General features: G+C 39.3%; 1 protein-coding gene across 2 annotated transcripts in view; it reads left to right on the top strand.

Annotated features, from left to right (window-relative positions):
• Positions 1 to 20225, top strand: part of dph6 (diphthamine biosynthesis 6) — a 251339-nt gene that overhangs the window by 96677 nt on the left and 134437 nt on the right. For both annotated transcript variants that reach the window (XM_073040097.1, XM_073040098.1), the window contains exons 6-8: positions 6820 to 6881; positions 10075 to 10169; positions 18141 to 18234. In XM_073040097.1, coding sequence (XP_072896198.1) covers positions 6820 to 6881; positions 10075 to 10169; positions 18141 to 18234 — 251 coding nt within the window. The remainder of the gene's footprint in view (positions 1 to 6819; positions 6882 to 10074; positions 10170 to 18140; positions 18235 to 20225) is intronic.

The raw sequence follows: 20225 nt of genomic DNA, 5'->3' as shown, positions 1-20225 counted from the left end.
TCCAAACTCTCCCTTTGACTCAGTTCCTCATGTTCTGGCAATGCCTTGTAAACCACACTTTCCAATGAAAATAATATCTTTCCAATAAATGAACAAAATTCTCCTTCAGTATGTCCTCATCAACATATTGTATAACTGCTCTATGACATCCCAGATTTTTGTACTCAATGTTCTGACTGATGAAGGCTAGTGTACCAAAAGCACTTTCATCACTCTGTCTGTCTGTAACTCTACTTTCAGTGGACCATGCATTTGAACTCCAAGGTAGTTCTGTTCTGCTGTCCAGGCTCTGCTGTTCAATCTTATAGTCCCACCTTGACTTGACTTTCCATAAGGCAACATTTTGCATATGTCTGAATTAAACATGATTTGCCATTCCTTGGACCACTTACTCAGGTGATCAAGATCCCCCTGACGTATTTGATATTCTTCACTGTCCACTTTTCCACCTATTTTAGTGTCATCTGCAGTTTTATTAACTGTGCCTTGAAATTGTTATCCAAGTTATGGATGAGGATGACAACCAGCAATGGGCCTGACACTGACCACTGAGGCACACCTTTAGTCTCAGGCCTCCAGTCTGAAAAACAACCATCCACTTCTCTACAAGTTCCCTCCATATTTAAAAAGATAACCTAACTCAGACTTCAAACAGTCTCAATATGGTATCTGAATATCTTGTGCGCTGAGTAATGTCTGCACCTTAGATTAAAAACGTTCTTCTTTAATCTGGATATATTCCAATGCACAAGTAACACTGATTTTAGACTTTCTGTAATGGATTTGTGACACTTTTGACATAAAATTTTATGCTATTTGTGTTGGAGCTCTATAGCTTATGCAATATAAGCATTAGTTTCACTGACAGAACTGCTAAATGTACTCAATAGAGCCTGTGATTTTCAAGGCCTAAAACCTTCATAGGGTTAACTTCTGTAAATGAAATACCTTCTGCAAAGGCATGTTGTATCATAACAATTGAAATATTTTAACTTCAGTTCAATTTTAATAAAGGTATATGTTTCCAGTTTTTGTTGAATGGAAATAACGCTTAGAGCATACACCTGTATTATAGATATTTCAAGCATCAATTATAAGCACATTCAGTTATAGTATTAATAATCTCATAAACTACATTGGTTACTTCACTGGTTGGTAAGTTAGAAACATAGAAAACCTACAGCACAATACAGGCCCTTTGGCACAATGCTGTGCTGAACATGTCCTTACCTTAGAAATTACCTAGGGTTACTCATAGCCCTCTATTTTTCTAAGCTCCATGTACCTATCCAAGAGTCTCTTAAAAGACCCTATCGTATCCGCCTCCACCACCATCACTGGCAGCCCATTCCACGCACTCACCACTCTCTGTGTAAAAAAAACTTACCCCTGACATCCCCTCAGTACTTACTTCCAAGCACCTTAAAGCTGTGCCCCCTTGTGTTAGCCATTTCAGCCCTGGGAAAAAGCCTCTGACCATCCACATGATCAATGCCTCTCATCATCTTATACACCTCTATCAGGTCACCTCTCATCCTCTGTTGCTCCAAGGAGAAAAGGATGAGTTCACTCAACCTATTCTCATAAGGCATGCTCCCCAATCCAGGCAATATCCTCTGCACCCTTCCTATAGTTTCCACATCCTTCCTGTTGTGAGGCGACCAGAACTGAGCACAGTACTCCAAGTGGGGTCTGACCAGGGTCCTATATAGTTGCAACAGTACTTCTTCTTGGCTTTTAAACTCAATCCCATGACTGAAGAAGGCCAATGCACCATATGCCTTCTTAACCACAGAGTCAACATGCGCAGCAGCTTTGAGTGTCCTATGGACTCGGACCCCAAGATCCCTCTGATCCTCCACACTGCCAAGAGTCTTACCATTAATATTATATTCTGCCATCATATTTGACCTACCAAAATGAACCACCTCACACTTACCTGGGTTGAACTCCATCTGCCACTTCTCAGCCTGGTTTTGCATCTTAGCGATGTCCTGCTGTAACCTCTGACAGCCCTCCACACTATCCACAATACCCCCAACCTTTATGTCATCAGCAAATTTACTAACCCATCCCTCCACTTCCTCATCCAGGTCAATTATAAAACTCACAAAGAGTAGGGTTCCCAGAACAGATCCCTGAGGCACACCACTGGTTACCAACCTCCATGCAGAATATGACCTGTCTGCAGCCACTCTTTGCCTTCTGTGGGCAAGCCAGTTCTGAATCCACAAAGCAATGTTCTCTTGGATCCCATGCCTGATTATTTTCTCAATAAGCCTTGCATGAGGTACCTTATCAAATGCCTTGCTGAAATCCATATACACTACGTCTACTGCTCTACACCTTCATCAATGTGTTCAGTCACATCCTCAAAAACTTCAATAAAGCTCGTAAGGCACGACCTGCCTTTGACAAAACCATGCTGACTATCCCTAATCATATTATGCCTCTCCAGATGTTCATAAATCCTGACTCTCAGGATCCTCTCGATCAACTGCATAAATTGGAAACGGATGTTCTCAGTGAAGTGTATGGAAGAAATGTGGTAACTGTTCAGGGGATATTTGCATGGAGTTCTGCATAGGTACATTCCAATGATTAACTTAGCAGCAGCAGTTCAATGCAATACAAAATCCAGCAGAGAGAAAAAAATAATAATAAATAAAATAAAAATAATAATAATAAATAAACAAGCAAGTCAATTGCATATATTGAATAGATTTTTTTTTAAACATGCAAAAACAGAAAGACTGTATATTTAAAAAAAGTGAGGTAGTGTCCAAAAATTCAATGTCCATTTAGGAATCAGATGGCAGAGGGGAAGAAGCTGTTCCTGAATCGCGGAGTGTGTGCCTTCAGGCTTCTGTACCTCCTACCTGATGGTAACAGTGAGAAAAGGGCATGCCCTGGGTGCTGGAGGTCCTTAATAATGGACACTGCCTTTCTGAGACACCGCTCCCTGAAGATGTCCTGGGTACTTTGTAGGCTAGTGTGAACTACATATACCTGTCTGGACACGCCCCCCCCCCCCCCCCCCGCTGACTGCTCCTGTGGCTCCTCCCACTGACCCCTGTATAAAGGCGATTGGAGGCACTGCTCCTCCCTCAGTCTCCAGGATGTGTAGTGGTCTCTTACTGCTGACGGTGCTTTCTTCCAGCTAATAAAAGCCTACCTTGACTCATGTCTCCGAGAGTTATTGATGGTGCATCAGCTAGTACCCAAGATGGAGCTGATTAGATTTACAACCTTCTTCAGCTTCTTTCGGTCCTGTGCAGTAGCCCCTCCATACAGGACAGTAATGCAGCCTGTCAGAATGTTCTCCATGGTACAACTATAGAAGTTTTTGAGTGTATTTGTTGAAATGCCAAATCACTTCAAACTCCTAATAAAGTATAGCTGCTGTCTTGCCTTCTTTATAACTACATCGATATGTTGGGACCAGGTTAGATTCTCAGAGATCTCAACACCCAGGGACTTGAAGCTGCTCACTCTCTGCACTTCTGATCCCTCTATGAGGATTGGTATGTGTTCCATTTTCAAGTTTTCTGGAGACTAAGTTGGCATAATATAATGTTCTGTATGACGTAGGTTAAAGTTTGCCAATCTACAAGAATGAAATCAGTTCCTTTGTGACTATTAAGCAATGAGTTCCCTATTGTGACTAAATTCTTAATAACTTGGTTGTAAAATCCAGCTCCCAGTAGACATGTAAATGACCTTCATTGGTGTTCAACAATATTTTTCCAAAAAATTATCTAAAATGATGTATCTTGTACCTGCATGGCACTGCTTACATTTCCTTGGTTCTCCAAGTACTGATCCTAATACTTGATATGATTGGATAATCATAACTGTCTGAAAGATTATGAATAAGTTTTAAAAGATCATAATTGGAATAAAAAAGAAAATACTGGAAACATTCAACAAGTCAGGCAGCATCTGCAAAAATGAAACAGAATTAACACCCTAGGTCAGGGACCCTTCATTAGATCTGAGATCGCAAGGTAAAAAAGATCATTTTAAGATTTAGAGCAGATGGTGAGAAGAATAGACTGAGCCTAATTCAAAAGGGTTTATGGGGATACTAAAAGATTATTGTGTCTTACTAACTGCAGAGCTGTAGTGACATAGCCAATAGGTCCGATTGTACTAATGGAAGGAGAAAAATGAAGTCAGTATCATAAATGGGTATTTCCACCAATTCCTGTGTGTATTTTTGATTAGCAACATCTGCAGTCTTTTTGATACCCATTTAGTTAATTGAGGTATGTGCAATATTTATTCCATGCCTTCCATGATGTATTGCTAAGAAGGTAATAGTAAGGTTAGATAATAGGCAGTATTTTAAATGCTCGTGCCGTCTTCCACCAGAATTAGAATCAGGTTTATTATCACCGTCATGTGTTGTGAAATTTGTTAACTTAGCAGCAGCAAAGGAACAATGAAATGAAGCGTTCTCTGAAAGCTGGTTTCCGTTAATTTTACCTTTTAGTATGTAGTTTACAGTTGTCATTATGTCACCAGAATACGGTCCAACTTAAAGAATAGCACATAAGACATTCTATGGCTACTGTAGATGGTTTGCAGGTAAGTTCCAAATCATAGGTGGTGCTGTTTCTAATCAAAGGATAAATTAGTGAGCCTGTCCTAACTTGCCAACTACAAATATATACTTTGCCCCAGAAGCTACTGGATAATGACCAGCAATAAGAAACCTGACTTTTTACTCATACTCTTTAGCCTAGAGCTCTGAGAAAAACTGCAGTGCACTAATTGCTGCCCTTGTTCATGCTTTGTAGCTGAGCACAGAGAGTGAATTGTGCTAATGGTCCTTTTTTTATAAAGCTAAGTAAGATGGAGTTTGGTGCCTTTTACAGACCAGAGCTTTAAGGAAGTAGGTCTTTTCTGTTCACAGTGGTGACAGGTTAGACTTTGTTTTTTCCCGTGATAAATTCCTGATTTCTCAACAGAAGCATGATTGAAATTGCAGAGGTACAGTATATTTTTAAGTGGCTTAAAATACATCTTCAAGTTTTGTGTAGTAATCTTCCTCAAAGCACAGCTGAGATTTTCCCATTATCTTGTGAAAGGCAGACCCTTCAGTTCACTCTGGTTCTATGATGGTAGATGAGGCCTTTGTGGGAATTGCAGATTCTTCTACAGATGGGACTTTTGATGGTGGATGCTGGGAAGGGAATGGGTGATTTGTAAGGTGGTCTTCTTGTTCAAAAGGGCATTTGTACACTCTCAACAGATGTCCTTAAGTTTCTCAATGTCAACCTGTATGCTGCTCCTTCATTTTGAGCTGTTGTGTACATGCATTTTGCAGAAGCTAGTGAGAAATATGCAGTCCTTTGAGCACAGCCTTGAATCTTCACCTGGCAATCTCTTCCTGTGACAGAGCTTGGATTAGAGTATCTTTTTGGAAGTCTCCTGCTGGGTATGTGAACAGCTTAGCCTGCAGAGTGTGTTGCCGGAGCTTCTACCAAGGATGTTTCCCAAAGAGAGTACAGTGAAGGTGGTTCTCTTATCACTGCAGTGAATTTGGAGAATTTTTCAGAGACAGCATTACTGATTTTTTTTCAGTGCCTTGGGATGCTTGTTGTAGGTTGTTCGGGTGTCAGGAATATTGGAGGCAGGGATTACTACTGTTGGCAGACTACACTTGATAAAAGAAAACTCTTCTCCAATTGATTAACAGCGCGTAGTAGATTTGAAAGAGGCGAATTTCTTCATCCATGTCTGCCTTTGCTGAGAGGTTGCTCTTGGTATATGAATTCACTTGGCTGGGGAAGCCAGTGAGACAGGGGCTTGAAATTTTTCAGCTGTGAAACGAATTGCCTACAGTTTAACCTGATGATTGCAAAAAATAGCGTGCTTTTGAGAGGGTAATGGAATCTATTTCTTGCTAGAGAACCAAAATTGGTAGAGAACAAAATCAGTTACCTCCACTAAATTTTAATACATTATGTGTGAAGTTTTATATCACTTGCTAATAAATGTAATAGCCACAGTTACTTTACAAGATATTAAAAAGACTGTTAGTCTATATATTAACATAAGAGTAAATTATATTTCTCTAAATATAAGAGTTCTCTTATAATTTTTGTGAATCATAAAAATAGTAGCAAAATCGACTAATTAAGCATTGTATGTGAGTGCATGTTAGTGCTCTTTCTTCGTCAGCGTGCCCTTGAAAAGTTAAGGTTTCCTGGAAATCCATCAAAAGACTGCCACAATCTTGAGAACCCTATCAGAATTGATACGTGCACAGTCCTTTCAATCCAAAATTCTAACAAGCTAAATGGGTTTCTTTGCATTCCCTCGTTCAATACCAAAGAACCAGCATCCCAAAATTTAAACTAGCCACACTACGTCTATGAGGCCATGATCCTCACAGTTTGTTAGGACGGTGGCTCACTGACATTTCATTTGTTTTTATGTTAAGTTCTTTTCTTTAAGATTGGGCAGGGGTTTTCATCACTTGTGAGCAAGTGATTTTTTTTGTTGACTCTTGTCAGGTGATTATCTTAAATTTATCTTGTGCTTTTACCATTAATGAATATATCTCATTAACTTGTTTTAGCATTGTTTATGTGGATTAGAGTTATTTACTGATTGAGTCTGATGGTAGTCATTAATGATCAGGGTGGTGATTATTTTCTTTCATTGTATCAGTTCTTAATTTCATCCTGCTGTCATCTTTTGTTAATAGTTGTATTTGTTTTAGGGGGTTCAGGGATGGGTGATGATTCTGAAATGTGTTTAACATGGCTTTCAAAAATTGTCTCATTAAAACACACTTTTAATTAACAGGTCTTGATCCAGAGAAACATCTTGGGAAAACTTTGGATCAGATAGAACCATATCTCAATCAGGTAAACTGACTTTCAAACATTCAGAAAAAAGGGAGATGATAAATAGATAACTATTCTCCAGTTCATGCAACTGAACTGCTTTCAACTGTGAAATCTCAAGTTCGTAAATGGTTTGAAAGAAATAATCTCTTGCAGTTAAGTTAGCTTATCTGAGTTCATTTGAAAGTTAAGTATAACTCTGTATGCAGAACAAGCTGGTGGCAGCTAACTACCATGACTTACAATCTTGAGGCATCTTGCCAAATGCTAACTTTTTGTCTTAAATGTTCTATCTTCTTCAGACTATTGGAAAGCTGGAATAAAAGCCAATGTCTAAGAAATGTTTTAAACTAAAATCTAACTTTTCAAATGAATCTCCGAGATTTCACTTGGCTTCCAAAGAATATTTGCTTTTTATTAACTATTAAGATCAAATTTTTAAAACCTCTTCTTTTGCATTTTGAAGTAAAGTGGCTGTGAATAAAGAAACAGCCTGATGACGTTTGGTACAGTGTCCTTAGTTCTTGAAAATATTTTATCTTTCTCATTTATTAATCCATAATTTACTACATTCACTCCCTGATGTGAATTGATGGAGATTATCAAATTTTGCAAGAATAAGTTTTTTTCCATGTATCAGAAAAGCCTGCATGGCAGTCTGACTCTGTCATAAAGTACTGGTGGTCTGGCATGTAGCCAGAGCTCCAGAATTACTTGGAATAAAGTGGTTTATAGCAGATTACAGCAATGAAATCTCTGAAAGGGATTGCTCCCTCTGTTTCTCCTGCATTGTTCATTGAGTCTACTCAGGTGTGTTTATAAAATTACAAGGAGTAAGAAAGTGTGACCTGTGAAGTTAGGAACTTAACTTATCCTAGGCATGGAAAATCCCAAACTTCTGCAACTGTTAGTAAAGCTAAACCATCCAGTTTTAGTTATACATGTATTTGTTTCAAACTTCTTTGCTGGCAATAAAAAATTCCAGGATTGGTAAACTCTGTGGCTTAACCCTTGGTACGGAACTTCAGGATTAATATTTTAAGTATCAACTGAAAATCGAAGCCCAAGACATTGTGGGAAAATGATAGTGTTTGCAGAGATTACTGGCCTTCCAGATGGCACAGAGCTGCCAGATTCCCTGTTTGAATATGAATCTGGACTACATTCCTTGGTTTAGTGATGCCACCATCTTTTTAATAGGAAAAGTGGATATTCCCACAGAAAGTCTTTGTGCCACACTGTACTTTAAATTTGTACAGAGGAAGAGGACAAGTTTATCCAGAAGATTCCGTTCTTAGCTCTCTTTATCTTCATCTATAAACTACCTTGTGGCAGTGATGCAATCTTCTGCCATCCCCATCTCCAAAGTCCCAGCACAGCTTTCTTCCACTTGAGAGAATAGTGCTTGAAGACCAAGACCTTAGATCCAGCACAAAGTATGAGGGCAACCAGGCACTACCCCTCATTGCATGAGAAACACAGATAACTTGTAGCAGCATCTCAAAGCATTGGAGAAGCACTCCGTCAGTAAACCTTCTAAATCATTGGCACAGTATATGGACTAACTCGAAATTTGAACAGACATCAAAATCCTCGTCCTTTTCTATAATTCTTTCTTTGTTAAACCACAATTTCCTCATTTTACCGTTTCCTGTACATTCTATTTATGTTTGTGTTTCCTGCTCCCTCTGCCCTCATAACATTGACAATTGACACCATTTTCAGTCTGATGCAGTAAATGTTTAAAATGCTATTCTGCAGGAGTGGTTCTAAAATTTTACCTTTTTAGGACTAAAGACAAATAACTGAAGGTAGAACTGGAAATTGTGTTGAAAATCAATTCTTAGATCCATTGAGTGGATAGTCAGCACCTTTTTCCCGTAACAACAATGAGAAAGCATAGTGTTGAGGTGATTGAAGGAAAGTATAGGTGGGATGTCAGAAGTAGTTTTTAACAGAGTGGTAGGTATTTGGAACACAGTGCTAGGGGTCGTTTTAGGGGAAGATACATTAGGGACATTTAACAGACTTAGATAGGCAGATGGCTGAAAGGAAAATGGAGGCCTGTGTGGGAGGGAAGGGATAGTTAAATGGTTGGCATTACATCGTGAGCTGAAGAGCTTTACTGTGCTATACACATATGTGCTATACTATGATCTGTTGGTTCAGAGAAATGTACAGACAAACTGGGAACAAAAGACATTCAAATTCTTATTGGAATTTCAAATGAATGATATACAAAGAAAGGGAACCAGCAATCTGCACCATTTCCACGTAGCTTCTGAACTTGCTTCAATATAAAATACTTAATTCTGCTTATGCAAACAACAGGGATTGTTCCAAGAGAATTTCAAGACTTTATTTTGGCTTTCTATATGACTGTCTTCCATGGATCACAGTGAGATATTTGGTACACTTCCTCTCAGTTATTCTTTATAAATAACCTCAATTTTCTTCGAAAGGAGAAAAGATTATCTTTTCAAAATGTAAATAGGGAGCTGTAACTAAACCTTCCTACTTAAAGTTCATACCTTGTTGTTGAATCAAAAAGCTTGGGATTTGCTGGAAGATGCATCTTCAAAGAAGCCTTCTATATGGCTTGTTTATAACAATAAATGGGAAATATTTGCCCTTTGATGCCAAGAACATCAGAACAACCCCCAGTAGTTTGTGGTTTTCCTGTGATATTTTTCGTATTTTAGTAGTCTGATTGATTTTGGTTTTAAACTCAGCTCAGTTAGAGTGCATGCTGAAGTCTTTTCATTTTTACAGGCTTCTATTCAAGATAACCCAGTGGCTATACATTCTGTGCTGTCATATTTTATAAAAGGAATATAGAAGATTAGACCAGATGATAGAGAATTTTGATAACAAAGACACGTTTAATGTTGAAGTTGCATTCTTTAAAATATTCACAATTAATAGCATTTTTGAAGACTGCATGTGGTGAAACATATTTTATTATGCTGTGATGTCATTGATGTGTGGTGTTCCTTACATTTGGAAAAATCTTTAGGGAGTATATAAAAAAGGTAAAGAAAAAACATGCAGATCATCAAAATTAACATAGTTCCAGTTTTGAGCATGTATTTTGAATGGGAGCAAAAATGAAACACCTTCATCAATGCACAACAAGGCACAAGAAATATGACTGCATTGTTTTCCTATAGTCTAAAGCTTTTACTCACAATTACAAATGTATCTGTTACTGCAGATTTCTCAGAAGTATGGGGTGAATGTATGTGGAGAAGGTGGAGAGTATGAAACCTTTACATTGGATTGTCCTTTATTCAGGAAGCGAATTGTTATGTGAGTTACTGTTTCCTCAGTTAAAATATGAGTATATTTGTGCATTTTTAAATGCTGATAAAGTACTACTTGGAGCAGTAAACTTGTTGACTGATTTGTCAAAGTTTTGAGAGCTGTTTTTATCAAGAATTTGTACTTCATGGTAATGGAAGGTGGCAATGACACAAACAATTACATTTATTTTTTTAAATTGTTAAGTTTGCAAATAAGCCTCAACTTGAATAATTCTTATCCATAACAATACACCAGTGATATATTACTACGATTTAAATTTTGTAATATTAACAGAAAACATGCATTTATTAAATACCTTTTTGTGTAGTATTTTGAAATGCATTCATTTTATTCTATCTTTAAATGATCATTATTTTATTTAAATAAGCATTATTTTGCTGTCACAGTGTATATACACACAGTCAATTAAAGCTATTTTTATTGGTGGTGCTGTTAGTAATTGCAAAGGTGCGTATCTTACATCAATTTTACAATTCCTAGAAGCGCAATACCTGAAGAACAGGGAAAGGAAAAGGCTGCTTCATAAGAACAGATGAGAAAAGACCCCAGTGGCCTTTTAAAAAGACAAATTTGTTTTTCAAATAAAAAATAAAAATTCAAAAATTATGAAAAACAATTTTGAATTACATTAAGTGTATTAGAAAGGATCTTAATGGAAATGTCCTGACTGAGTTGGTGCTAAATAAAAAAAAAACTGTTCACTGATGGAGTCTAGTCCTGATAATTGTTATTATTGAAAATCGTTATGATTTTCAAGGTTAAACTAGTAATATAAATGAATGCTTGCACGACTGTAACTATCTTGTACTGGTTAGTATATTGTCTTCATAAACTCAAGTTACAATCATGTTAAACCTCCTTATCACACACTGGTCTCTGGATAGTGGGATGATTAGCTAGAGGCAGTTATTGCCTCCTTTAAGAAAAATTGATTAACTGTTGAAAGGAGAGAGAGAAATGATACAAGTGAGAGAGAGAAAAAGCACCATTAAAGTTACCGTATTTTTGGATTGGACTGACAAAAGTTTTAGCATGACATTACAGCCACAATGATCTCCTGTACTCTGAAGCTACTTTGGTTCTGAGTCAAAATGCTAACTCTGAGGCTTTTGCTCAACTCCTTAGTCATAGTTAAGATTGCAATGGTCTGTTGGAACTTGGCACCATTCATTTGTGCAATTTAATTTTAATCCCAAATGCATCTTTCAATATCAGGTTTATTGTTTCTGACATCAGTTGAGAAATTTGTTGTTCTGAGGCAGCAGAACAGTGCAGGCATAACAAATTGCAATAAGTTTCAATAAATAAATAGATGACTGGATAGCTAAATAAATAGATAGGTAGATAGTTCAGAAGAGGAATAGTGAGATAGTGTTCATGGACTGTTGAGAAATCTGATGGCAGAGGGAAGAAGCAGTTCCTAAAAATGTTGAGTGCTGTCTTTAGGCTCCTTTACCTCCTCTCTGATGGTAGCAATCAGAGGGATGTCACAGAAAGTGAGAGTCCTTAATGATGGACGCCACATTTAGAAGATGTCCTTAGTAATGGGAGTGGTGAGCCCATGTTGGTGCCGGCTTAGTTTAAAGCCTCTTACAATCCTGTGTATTTGCAGATGCTGATGCAGCAATCAGAATCCTCTCTGTGATATGTCTATACAAATTTGCTAGAGTCTTTAGTCAGTTACCAAATTTCCTCAAACATTGAGGCTGGGAGACTAGAATTAGAGATCATGTGTTAAGGATGAAAGGTGAAATGTTTAAGGGAAACCTGGGAGAGAACCTCTTCACTTGGAGGGCAGTGGAACAAGTGAAAATGGTGGGTGTGGATTTGACTTCAACATTTAAGAAAAGTCTGGATAAGTACATGAATGGGAGGGATTTGGAGGGCTGTGGTCCAGGTGCATCAATGGTATTAGACAGAATAATAGTTTAGCACAGATTGGATGGGCCAAAGGGCATATTTCTGTCCTCTCCTGTATGCTTCCTCATGAGCTGTAGTTGATCAACAGCAGTTTGATGTAAGCATAGTTGTCCAGCTGCTCCAAAGCCCAGTGGAGAGCCAGTGAGATTGCATCTACTGTAAACCTGTTGTGATGGTAGACAAGTCAGCAAGTCCAACTCTTTGTTCAGTCAAGAGTTAGTTCTACATAAGACCAACCTCTCAAAGCACATCATCACAGCAGATGTGAGTGCTACTAGATAATCATTGTGGCAGCACACCCTGCTCTTCTTAGGTTCTAGTGTAGGGTAACGTAATTGGTGGAAATGTATATAATTCACAACCACTGACATTGAATTGGGTTATTGGGGTTTCACTTTAAGAGGCTGGTCTGACATGATGGCATTATTATGAAAAGAGTTTATCGCGCTTTTATGTGTAGGTTTTGGAGTTCTATAAAAGGTATTGCAGGTTTCATTATACATAAAGTGGCTCGCTTCATTTTATTTGTGAAAATCTACACTGGTATATTTGATGCCCTTTTGAAGCAGGGAACCTCTTTCTATGGCAGTGAGAGATTGAAGCTGTCCTTAGACATTCCAGCCATTTGATTGGCATAGGTTTTTAAGACCTTGTCAAGTACTAAGCAGGTAATGTTCCAATTTGAACATTCTGAGAGAAGAATATGCCTCCATTTAATATTCTGTTCAGAATGCTTTTACCTTTTGGTTAAAGCATGGACCACCACATGTGAATTTACTTTACTGCTGGGCAAGTTCCCAGAACTTAGCAAGCCCACATTCTCCACTACAGTCGCAAAACATGGGGTCGAGCATCACATTCCCACAATTGGCCTGCCTGTTCATGCTCCTGCACATAGACCCAGAAAAACTGGCAACCACAAAGGCTGAGTTTGCCAAAATGGAAAGACTTGGAATTGTACACCAGTCGAATAGCCCCTGGGCTTCACGCATCTATATGGTCCCTAAGTCCGATGGTGGTTGCCACCCACGTGGTGATTACTGATGCATTAACGAGGCCACCACCCCCAATCATAAGACCACAAGACATAGGAGCAGAATTAGGCCATCCATTCGGCCCATTAAGCAATTGTTACCTGGTCCCACACATACAAGACTTTTCGGCATATTCAGCTAGAAAGTTAATTTTTTCTAAAGTCAGTCTAGTTAGCTCGGAGGACATTTCCAAAACAGCTGTGATAACCCTATTTGGGCTTTTTGAGTTTCTGCACATGCTGTTTCGACTGGAAAAATGCAGCACAGACTTACCAACGTTTGATGGACTCTGTATTAAAAGACTTAGATTTTCTTTTTGTTCACCTGGATAACATACTTGTGCGTCCAAATCTGAACATGTATCACATTTCCGCAGAAGGTACAATGCCCCTCCCATCAAAAGGTAGCCGCTATTAGGGATTTCTCACTGCCCCTCACTACATAAAAACTACAGGAGTTTTAAGGTATGGTAAATTTCTATCACCACTTCATTCTGTGAGCTGTTAAGCTTGTGCTTCCCCTGTAAAGTGCACTTAAAGGCAGTAGCCCTAATCAGGTGCTTGACCGGTCAGCAGACATGACCAGAGCATTTGATGATACCAAACAAGCTCTTTCCAGTGTGACCTTACGACCCACTTCCCAACTCACCCATAGTTATTTCTATAGATGCTTCATTCTATGCTGTGGGTGCTTGCGTGAACAGCTGGTTGGAGGCATATATCAGTTACTCGACTTCTTCATTTGCCAGCTCCATTCGCCCAAAGGGAAGTACAGCACGTTTAACCATGAGCTTCTTGGTCTCTATTTTGCTGTCTGCCATTTTTGTTTTCTCCTAGTGGGTTACCATTTCACAGCTTACATTGACTTTCATGCACATGACGGCCAAAATACCAGACCATTGGTCTGCACGCGAGCAATGCCAGCTGGCCTACATATTCAAGTTCACAACTGATATATAACATAGCAAGGGGAAAAACAATGTTGTGGCTGATTGCCTTTCATGGCCAGTATATAGTCAGGAGTTGATTATGCTGGTGTGGCAGCTGACCAAGCTACTGACCCAGAGATCTAGGCTTATCGAACAGCATTCACAGGCCTACAGTTGGCTGATATTACGTTTGGGGAAGCTGGGGCTTCTCTCCTGTGCGATCTCTCAACCAGTCGCCCTCACCCCATCATGCCCACAAACTGGAGATGGGCTGTTGTCGACTCCATACATAGTCTCTCTCATCTGGGCCTGAAGGCCTCAGAGAAGCTGGTTGCACTGAAGTTTATTTGGTGTGGCCTCTGAAAGGACATGTGTGATTGGAGTGCAGCCTGTGTGAAGCACCAGCAGGCAAAAATTAACTGTCATGTTCAGGCTCCATTGGCACCTTTTGATGTCCCTGAGTGACGGCTTGACCATGTCGATGTGGACCTTGTTGGTACTCTTCTCCCGCACCCCCCACGGTTTCACATACCTTCTTACAATGGTGGAGCATACCACCAGGTAGCCAGAGGTCGTCCCTCTAGCGCCGAAGATGACCACAGTTGTATCTCGGGCGATAATCTGCACCTGGATTGCTTGGTTTGGCACACCTTCCGATACTTCCTCTGACTGTGGTCCCCAATTCATATCTGACCTCTGGGCTGTGATGGCCAAGAACCTCGGCGTTAGGCTACATCACACCACAGCTCTAGACCGGATTTAGTGAATTTGGGGAGGGTGGGAGGGAGGGCTCTGTAGGGTAACATATTTGATGAAAATGTACATAATTCATAACCACCGATATTGAGTTAGTGTTTCACTTTAAGAGACTGGTCTGAAGTGAGGATGTTATTATGTAAAGAGTTTTAGCACACTTTTTTTGTGTAGGTTTTGAAGTTCAATAAAAGGTGTTACCAGTTTCATTCAACATAAAATGCCTCACTTCGTTTTATTTGCAAAAACCTACACTGGTATATTTGAAGCAGGTGGGAACCTTTTTCTATAGCATTGAGAGGTTGAAAATATCTTTAGACATTCCAACCATTTGGTTGGCATAGGTTTTCAAGACTCTGCCAAGTACTTAACAGGTTACGTTCCAATTTGAACATTCTGAGAGAAAAGTATGTCTCCATTTAATATTTTGGTCAGAATGCTTTTCCTTTCTTGTCAAAGCATTTGTAAATTTTTTTACACAGCAATTTATTTTTGGCTTTTTGTACTATTTTGCCTCTTACAGAAATCTGAATCCCACCCACTGTTGTGGAGCTACACTTTCCTTCCCTGTTCATTTCTTCTTCCTCTAGTCATTGTCTTTGCCTGACATTTCTTCTAGCAAGTATCGCTTTTCTGCTTGTGACTATAATCTGTCCCTTCTTCCCAATACTTCTTGAAGATAAAGCTCCTGACACTTTTCAACTTTGGCCAATTGCCTGCAGCAACCATCAGCTGGATTGGCAACCTCAAGCTCTTTGTGGTTGTGGTTCTTGGTTGTTTCTCCACTGTTTCCTTTCTGTGTTTATGTATTTTTACTATAATATGCTTTACAACCACTGCAATAGCTTGATTTCCCCCTTAACACTATTAGCTAGAGATACATTAAGGCAAATTCAGTTGAAGGGCCTTAAGAGAGAGAAGGGCTAAAATGATTAAGGCCCAGCCATCTGAAGGAGCAGCTGACATCAGCAAGCTGGTCATGACAAGCCCCATTGAAACCCCTTTTTTATTGGGCATCTCTGCAAATGTGGCTCATTAGCCCTTCGCTAACAGCCACTGGACTCCGCGGTGAGAAATCCACCTTTCTCAGGCTTCATATGTGTACAAGATTTTGGTCTCACCAAATCCGTGAGGTTGGAACGTCTCATGCCCACCCAAGCCCCGGTTTCTGTGAATGTTGTGTGATTCACTGCCCTGGCAATCACCCGTTGGCAAGAAATAATCAGATCGTACACTGCATTAAAGTATATTTAAGAATGTTAACTTAAGCTAACAGTTATTAATGGAAAGGCAAAAAACAAAAAGGGCCCATTATTCTTAAACAAATTGGAGCTCATCTTGTTATCTGTAAGTCGCGCAGTGGACCCTCGGTCTTTGGGAAAGCACACACCACCTTCCGAATGCCACCTGAAGTTCATCTTGAATAATGGGTCTCCCACGGGAGTATTAGTCCTTCCTGCACAAAGCATCTTGTGCAACAGGGATGGCATTATGAGCCATCCTTCCTCTTGTCTTCTCACAGCTCCCGCCAGAAAAAAACCTCCTCACGCCACTGTGCTCCAGAACCTTTTCCTAATTCTTCCATCCTGTTTGGCTGACACCATATTCCTAAGTTGAACAACAAAGACTCTTATATCAGCTCAAATAGGCTAACAGTAGAACAGATTGCTCTTACAGAACTGCTAGAATGAAATACCTACAGCATAGTAGTAAAAATCCTAACCAGGGTGTTAGACCATCAATGACCCTCCCTTCATTATATAGCATAAGTAAGGGCTTGTTGAAAGCAATGTTCAGCTCCATTCACAGTACTTCATCTAAAGATGCAGTGTTGCCCAGGCTTTGCTAACAAGTGGCATGTCATGGAGCCAGCCCTACAATTATATTGGAGAATCAGGATTCTAGTCAACGTCCTTATTTTGATATAAAGTTAGATACTCTGGATTCAATTTCATCCTATTCTTCTCAAACACATCTTGTATTCCTACTGTAAATTTCAATCTGTATTGCAGATGTGAAATACAAATGCTGGAGTTATTTAAAGAGCAAACACGAGGAAATCTGCCAATGCTGATAACTCCAGCAACACGCACAAAATGCTGGTGGAACACAGCATTTCGAGTCTCGGCCCGAAACGTCGACAGTGCTTCTCCTTATAGATGCTGCCTGGCCTGCTGTGTTCCACCAGCATTTTGTGCGTGTTGCTGGAGTTATTTATTTGGTTAAGAAGATTTAAGTTGACATTTTGCAATGCTGACCATTCACGAGGAATCTTCATCTTTAAATTCTGTAATTGTTCTACACTAAATGTATGCTAACATTAAAAGAACTAAAAAAAATGCTGCTTTAAATACAAGTAATTATCTCCTATCAACAAAGGAGAAGTCTGCTCATCCAGTTACTCAATACCAGTCCCACAGAGTAATCCCATCCATTCCGTTAGCCCCTTCTTATTTGCTTGTAGCCCTGCTTGTAGCTTATTCACACATGTAGGAATATAAGTAACTGTGGTAGAGTCTCTTTGGAAGCCATGAGATCATCAGTTTGTTCACATGATCTCTAGAGGCAGGATAGCTGTTAAACTGAGGCCAGTGTGAGTCAGAGGAGATATCTTCCAAAAGAAACCCTATCTTTTCAAATCTGCAACAGGATGGAAAGGAATCTAGAAACAATAAATATATATAATATGGAGAAAGTGATGAGAAAGCCAATTTAAAAGCAACCAGATATAAAATGCGGCCAGTAGCTGTTTATAATGGGAGTTCTCTGATGTAGCTTGTATTGATTGTAATGAAAGGCAAGTCATAAGGGCTAAAAAATGTAGAATCTGGAATGGGACAGAAAGCAGAAGCAAATGAATAAAATGTTGAAATCATTTTTAAAAAGGCAGAAAATTGCACCTTTTTCCCATTACTGTCAGACTTAATTGTGTCTTTCACTAAATGGACAGCTTAATTGGAGTGATAGAGAATCTTAATGCAAACAGTGCCTCTTGCCTTTGTTCAGATGGTGATGTGCTTTATAAAAGAAGAGAAAATGAGCCAGTGTTACTTCTTGGAACAAATATGTTCAGAAGTATTTTAGAAAATGTAGTATTTACAAATAATGTTGCAAGATTTTTATAATGCATCTAACCAACGGAACTTCAAAAGTGGATTAAGAATGTTTAGAACATTTGCACATTTTCCTTAATGAGTAACACAATCAATCAATATTGACTATGAAGTACTAATTTAACATGATACACAGCTTGTGCTGTCAATGTAACATTTTCTGGTGATTCTATGGGCATGCTTACAATTATGTTTTTATTTTAAACAGTGATTCTTCCGATGTTGTTGTTCATTCTGCTGATGCGTTTGCACCAGTGGGCTATCTTCGTTTATTGAACTTGCATCTGGAGGATAAACCCCAGGTAGGTATAACTATGTTATTTTTGCGAAGTAGAATCTATCTATCTATGCCATAATGTAGATATACTTAATGCAAAGGTGACTAGTACATTGGATTGATTAAAATATTTCTAAATATAAGCTAAGTTTAGATTCATAAAACAGAAATTGCAAGAGCAAAATCTCTGCACAAGTGTACAGAATTTATTTGGCAGAATGTGGGATTATTTGTTTTATAGTTTAACTGTGTAAATACAGTGTATTACGGAGTTGTTATTGTTAAGTTGTTTGTCAGTCTTTGTGTATATTTTTACATAAATTCTATTATATTTTACTTTCCTGTAAATGGCTGCAAGCAGGTGAATGTCAAGGAAATATATGGCAACTAATGCGTATTTTGATAATATATTTTACTGTGACTTTTGACTTTGAAATGCTGAAATTTGTGTTAGGAGAAATTACCCATTTTTGTTCTATGTTGTAGAATGCCGTATTTGAATTGGCCAAGCTGGTTGCGCGGGGTCACAATTCTGTTGTCACTTTGTGAAGTAATTGGCTTAGTGGTAACCTCTCAATTTAAAGACCAAGCAAGTCCAGAATAATTGTTTTAGTTAGAATATTTCATTTGTTCAGAGCTCAAAATATTTCCTAAGATCCCTTTTATGCCCATTCAACAATTCTTGTTCAACGAGTTTTCAAGTTGAAGTTCATGCTTAATTGTCTTCAACCATACACATGAATACAGCCAAACGAAACCACATTCCTCTGGGGCCAAGATGCAAACCACAGTACCAACAGTGGCACATACCACACATAATTATGATAGCAGTAAAACATATAGTTATAAAAATTATATTTAGAAAAAATAGTCCAAGTCCTTAAGTGTCATTGCCTGTAGATTGATGGTGCATGGATGTTATCCTGGAGCCATGTTTCTGCAGAACAAGCCCATAGCAGTTCCTCATCATGCAGAAGATGAGGAACACAATCTAGCTTGTCTCCCACTGAGCAAATGCTGGAGGGCAGCACCAGTGGGAGGGGGTCAGCCCTCAAACCAGTACGGAACCCAGCTGTGGTGTCTCCTACTCTAGCAGCCACAATAGACAATGCTGAAGCATGAGGGCATTGTCCACGCAACAACCAAGGCAACACATCTCCCCCGCCATTGGTCCCACCAATGAACTAGTGAATTATACTTGTACTGTACATTACCAATGTCCAAAAGAGTCTTGGGATTACAATTAAAAACTTCCAAACCAATCATTTCCACCATTTGTTGGATCACAAACCACTTCTGTGCATCGTCTCTGATGCCCTCTTCCCTGGGTAGCTGAAGCAGGCTGCAACACAACGCACAACACATTCAGCTCCACTGCTCTCCAGCAACTTGCTAGTAGGATAGACCTGTAGTACTTGGTGTTCTTAATATTCAGCAGCATCCTGTGATCGTGAAAAAGATATAAAGGATAAATAATTACACCTTTGTTTGGACCTAGCGAGGCTTCTGCATTTAAGCAAGCCTTCATCTTACAGAAGTACTGGATTGGATAGTGGACTACTTGACAGATAGACCTCAGTATGTGCGGTTGGGAGACTGTAGGTCTGACACGGTGGTCAGCAGCACAGGGGCGCCGCAGGGAACCGTACTCTCTCCGGTCCTGTTCACCCTGTACACATCAGACTTCCAATATAACTCGGAGTCCTGCCATGTGCAGAAGTTCGCTGATGACACGGCCATAGTGGGGTGTGTCAGGAATGGACAGGAGGAGGAGTATAGGAAACTGATACAGGACTTTGTGATATGGTGCAACTCAAACTACCTGCGTCTCAATATCACCAAGACCAAGGAGATGGTGGTGGACTTTAGGAGATCTAGGCCTCATATGGAGCCAGTGATCATTAATGGAGAATGTGTGGAGCAGGTTAAGACCTACAAGTATCTGGGAGTACAGTTAGCCGAGAAGCTAGACTGGACTGCCAACCCAGATGCCTTGTGCAGGAAGGCACAGAGGCG

This window comes from Hemitrygon akajei, chromosome 3 (genome assembly GCF_048418815.1).
Source record: "Hemitrygon akajei chromosome 3, sHemAka1.3, whole genome shotgun sequence".
Classification (NCBI taxonomy): domain Eukaryota; kingdom Metazoa; phylum Chordata; class Chondrichthyes; order Myliobatiformes; family Dasyatidae; genus Hemitrygon; species Hemitrygon akajei.
This window is presented reverse-complemented; position numbering and strand designations above follow the sequence as displayed.